Source organism: Notothenia rossii (assembly GCF_949606895.1).
Source record: "Notothenia rossii genome assembly, chromosome: 5".
Lineage (NCBI taxonomy): Eukaryota > Metazoa > Chordata > Actinopteri > Perciformes > Nototheniidae > Notothenia > Notothenia rossii.
The window spans coordinates 89,628,038-89,633,314 of NC_136903.1; the positions used below are offsets into that span (position 1 = coordinate 89,628,038).

The 5,277-nt window shown below is 39.5% G+C and overlaps 1 protein-coding gene across 1 annotated transcript in view; it reads right to left on the reverse strand.

Annotated features, from left to right (window-relative positions):
• LOC307041204 (fibulin-2-like) overlaps nucleotides 1-5,013 on the reverse strand; it is a gene marked incomplete at its 5' end in the record, with an annotated part of 9,453 nt that extends 4,440 nt beyond the window's left edge. The window contains 4 exons of the mRNA XM_079684530.1: nucleotides 35-160; nucleotides 419-547; nucleotides 2,591-2,734; nucleotides 4,842-5,013. Coding sequence (XP_079540656.1) covers nucleotides 35-160; nucleotides 419-547; nucleotides 2,591-2,734; nucleotides 4,842-5,013 — 571 coding nt within the window. The remainder of the gene's footprint in view (nucleotides 1-34; nucleotides 161-418; nucleotides 548-2,590; nucleotides 2,735-4,841) is intronic.
• Nucleotides 5,014-5,277: the final 264 nt, after the last annotated feature.

Here is a 5,277-nt window from a genome sequence, read left to right on the forward strand (position 1 = left end):
TCTTTATGTCAGAGAAAATGAAAGTCCGGCTAACCTTTACAGTTCTTGCCGTCCAAAGCCAGGGAGAAGCCCTCCGTGCAGGAGCAGTGGAACGAGCCCGGGGTGTTTTCACACGTCTGTCCACACAATCTGCCGGGGAAACGCCAGCACTCATTTATATCTGGAGGAGCAGGAGAGGCAAGGTGAGTTTACTTATAAAGCACCTTTCAACACAAGGCAATTCAAAGAGCTTTACACAAATGAAAGCCATTAAGAGCATTAAGAAATAGTGCAACAGAAACATATTATAAGATGGCACGATAAACACTCCAGAGCTCAATCAGAAACACAACTAGTGATGTGTGGAGAGACTTTTTCACCTTCAAAACAACGTAATGTTAGCGTGAACATGTAAAGTTTGTGACGCAGGGACTCGTACCGGTGCAGAGTTTCCGCAGAGAGTCGTACTGATATCCCGTCTGACAGTCACAGGTGTAGCTGCCAGGAAGATTGTGACAAATCTGACCAAGTCCACAGCGGTTTGTCCCCATCTGACACTCGTCAAGGTCTACACAGGAGAGAGAAGGTCATCAGGGTTTGGTACGTACTGTAAATGTTTCATTTCATTTGTATTTGTTCCGTTCATGGTATCCACAACTTAATGTATAACAATTATTTACAAAACGTGTCTCTATAACCACACCGTACCCGAAAAGGAGCAGGGAGAAGAAGATAATCTGATATGACCTGCCGCTTTCTAGAAATAGATGGTCTGTCCTTCATATTTTATTATTCACAGCTAATCATAACAGTATCGTAGGAAAATAACACATACAGTGGGGCAAAAATGTATTTAGTCAGCCACCAATTGTGCAAGTTCTCCCACTTAAAAAGATGAGAGAGGCCTGTAATTTTCCTCCTAGTTATACCTCAACTATGAGAGACAACATGAGAAAAAAAAAATCCAGAAAATCACATTGTCTGATTTTTAAAGAATTTATTTGCAAATTATGGTGGAAATAAGTATTTGATCAATAACAAAAGTTCATCTCAATACTTTGTTATATACCCTTTGTTGGCAATGACAGAGGTCAAACGTTTTCTGAAAGTCTTCGCAAGGTTTTCACACTGTTGCTGGTATCTTGGCCCATTCCTCCATGCAGATCTCCTCTAGAGCAGTGATGTTTTGGGGCTGTCGCTGGGCAACACGGACTTTCAACTCCCTCCAAAGATTTTCTATGGGTTTGAGATCTGGAGACTGGCTAGGCCACTCCAGGACCTTGAAATGCTTCTTACGAAGCCACTCCTTCGTTGCCCGGGCGGTGTGTTTGGGATCATTGTCATGCTGAAAGACCCAGCCACGTTTCATCTTCAATGCCCTTGCTGATGGAAGGAGGTTGTCACTCAAAATGTCACGATACATGGCCCCATTCATTCTTTCCTTTACACGGATCAGTCGTCCTGGTCCCTTTGCAGAAACACAGCCCCAAAGCATGATGTTTCCACCCCCATGTTTCACAGTAGGTGTTCTTTGGATGCAACTCAGCATTCTTTCTCCTCCAAACACGTCTAGTTGAGTTTTTACCAAAAAGTTCTATTTTGGTTTCATCTGACCATATGACATTCTCCCAATCCTCTTCTGGATCATCTAAATGCTCTCTAGCAAACTTCAGACGGGCCTGGACATGTACTGGCTTAAGCAGGGGGACACGTCTGGCACTGCAGGATTTGAGTCCCTGGCGGCGTAGTGTGTTACTGATGGTAGCCTTTGTTACTTTGGTCCCAGCTCTCTGCAGGTCATTGACTAGGTCCCCCCGTGTGGTTCTGGGATTTTTGCTTGTTTCTCATTTTGACCCCACGGGGTGAGATCTTGCGTGGAGCCCCAGATCGAGGGAGATTATCAGTGGTCTTGTATGTCTTCCATTTTCTAATAATTGCTCCCACAGTTGATGTCTTTACACCAAGCTGCTTACCTATTGCAGATTCAGTCTTCCCAGCCTGGTGCAGGTCTAACATTTAGTTTCTGGTGTCTTTTGACAGCTCTTTGGTCTTGGCCATAGTGGAGTTTGGAGTGTGACTGTTTGAGGTTGTGGACAGGTGTCTTTTATACTGATAACGAGTTCAAACAGGTGCCATTAATACAGTTAACAAGTGGAGGACAGAGGAGGCTCTGAAAGAAGAAGTTACAGGTCTGTGAGAGACAGAAATCTTGTTTGTTTGTAGGTGACCAAATACTTATATTCCACCATCATTTGCAAATAAATTCTTTAAAAATCAGACAATATGATTTTCTGGATTTTTTTTCTCATTCTGTCTCTCTTAGTGGAGGTATACCTAGGATGAAAATTACAGGCCTCTCTCATCTTTTTAAGTGGGAGAACTTGCAAAATTGGTGGCTGACTAAATACTTTTTCCCCACTGTACGTCCAAAAATATACTTAGTTCCCTATATAATATAATATCACATACAGTCACTAGCTGATATTCAGGCTCTCTCTCCTCTGATATGGGATTTCTATAACGAAACATTTGAGAAGAGACTCTTCAGCCTCAATGCTCTCATCTCCATCTTTCTGACGTTGTGCTGCTGTGTTTCAGAGGAGCTTCTCACCGACACACGTGGCTCCATCAGAGCTGGCGCTGTACCCCGGGCTGCAGGAGATGGTCTTCTGCTGGCAGGAGAAGGATCCCACCGTGTTGATGCAGTTAAAACCAGAGCTGCACAACTCTCTGAGGCTGAGGCACTCATTGATGTCTAAAGGAACACACACAGAGAGAGACAGCTGAGAATAACTGATGTGTTTACCTACATAATACACTTACAAAAACATCTTATTGAGATTTATTAACACTCATTAATGTCCGCACAAACACAGAGAGAAGCACGACTAGAGACAGCTGAGAATAACTGATGTGTTTACTTACTGTCTTCCACAATACACTTAGGTAAAAAACGTATTGATATTTATTAACGCTCATTCATTTAATTGACCATTTGATGCTGAGGTCATCCAAAAGCACAGGTGAGAGAAGTTCTCAGATCTAGTACTTGAGTACAAGTAGAAGTACTCAGATCTAGTACTTGAGTAAAAGTAGAAGTACTCATAACTTGTTCTTGAGTAAAAGTAGAAGTACTCATAAGTTGTTCTTGAGTAAAAGTAGAAGTACTCAGATCTTGTACTTGAGTAAAAGTAGAAGTACTCTGATCTTGTACTTGAGTAAAAGTATAAGTACACAGATCTTGTCCTTGAGTAAAAGTAGAAGTACTCAGATCTGGTACTTGAGTAAAAGTAGAAGTACTCAGATCTTGACCTTGAGTAAAAGTAGAAGTACTCAGATCTTGTACTTGAGTAAAAGTAGAAGTACTCAGATATTGTCCTTGAGTAAAAGTAGAAGTACTCAGATTTTGTACTTGAGTAAAAGTAGAAGTACTCATATTTTGTACTTGAGTAAAAGTAGAAGTACTCTGATCTTGTACTTGAGTAAAAGTATAAGTACTCAGATCTTGTACTTGAGTGAAAGTAGAAGTACTCAGATCTTGTACTTGAGTGAAAGTAGAAGTACTCAGATCTTGTACTTGAGTGAAAGTAGAAGTACTCAGATCTTGTACTTGAGTGAAAGTAGAAGTACTCAGATCATGTACTTGAGTACAAGTAGAAGTACTCAGATCGTGTCCTTGAGTAAAAGTAGAAGTACTCAGGTCTTGTCCTTGAGTAAAAGTAGAAGTACTCAGATCTAGTCCTTGAGTACAAGTAGAAGTACTCAGATCTTGTACTTGAGTACAAGTAGAAGTACTCAGATCTTGTACTGGAGTAAAAGTAGAAGTACTCAGATCTTGTACTTTAGTAAAAGTAGAAGTACTCAGATCATGTACTTGAGTACAAGTAGAAGTACTCAGATCTTGTCCTTGAGTAAAAGTAGAAGTACTCAGATCTTGTACTTTAGTAAAAGTAGAAGTACTCAGATCATGTACTTGAGTACAAGTAGAAGTACTCAGATCTTGTCCTTGAGTAAAAGTAGAAGTACTCAGATCTTGTCCTTGAGTTCAAGTAGAAGTACTCAGATCTTGTACTTGAGTACAAGTAGAAGTACTCAGATCTTGTCCTTGAGTACAAGTAGAAGTACTCAGATCTTGTAATTGAGTAAAAGTAGAAGTACTCAGATCTTGTCCTTGAGTACAAGTAGAAGTACTCAGATCTTTTACTTGAGTACAAGTAGAAGTACTCAGATCTTGTCCTTGAGTAAAAGTAGAAGTACTCAGATCTTGTCCTTGAGTACAAGTAGAAGTACTCAGATCTTGTAATTGAGTAAAAGTAGAAGTACTCAGATCTTGTCCTTGAGTCAAAGTAGAAGTACCAGAGTGTAGGAATACTCTGTTACAGTAAAAGTCCTGCATTCAAAATGTTCCTTAAGTAAAAGTAGAAAAGTATTCTCATCAAAATATAGTGAAAGACAGTAAAAGTAGTCATTGTGCAGATTGGTCCATTTCAGAATAATAGATATGATATGTTTTATAATGATTGATCATGAAAGTGTTCTCAAAGCTGGTAAAGGTGCAGCTACTTTTTAATAAAAGTACAAGTATCTCAAAATTGTACTTAAGTAAATATATTAGTTACTTCCCACCACTGTCCAAAAGTAACGGAAAGCAAATATAATTTTTTTATTTTATTTTTAAAAAACCTTCCTACTCTGGAAGTACTAATGGCCGTACCTCCTGATATTATAACAGGAAAGAGGGATTTCATTTGTTAACTTTATAAAACATCTAAAGAGTAAAAATGATGAACTGTGGTTTTATTGGGGGTTGGACTGATTCTTGTCACTGTGAGGTTACCATTCAAACAAAGACAGTTTCTTACCGATACAGTTTCCATGGGAGTCCTGTGAGAATCCGGTGATGCACTTTGGTTTGTGATTACAGAGGAAGGAGCCGAGTGTGTTCTCACACACGAAGCCAACGCCACAGTTATGGGTTCCCAGAACACACTCGTTAATGTCTGAGAGTAAAAGAACAGAAGACAAACATTTCATTTTGACCAAAATAGTCAAACACACTTTTAATCAAATGTAAAAAGTTAAGGACCCAATTTCTAAAACCCACTTTCACTCCGTTGGTCCGTTTGTGAGGAGGGTCCAACAGATTAACAATGTGTTGGAGCGCTAGCCAATAGAAGTACAAGTGTTCAATCGTTTTTTTATTTATTTTTTATTTATTCTACTAAAATCATACAAAAACAAAAACGCATAATTCATACACACAAATGAACAAAATGAGTAGAAGCGGGAGGGCTGAAG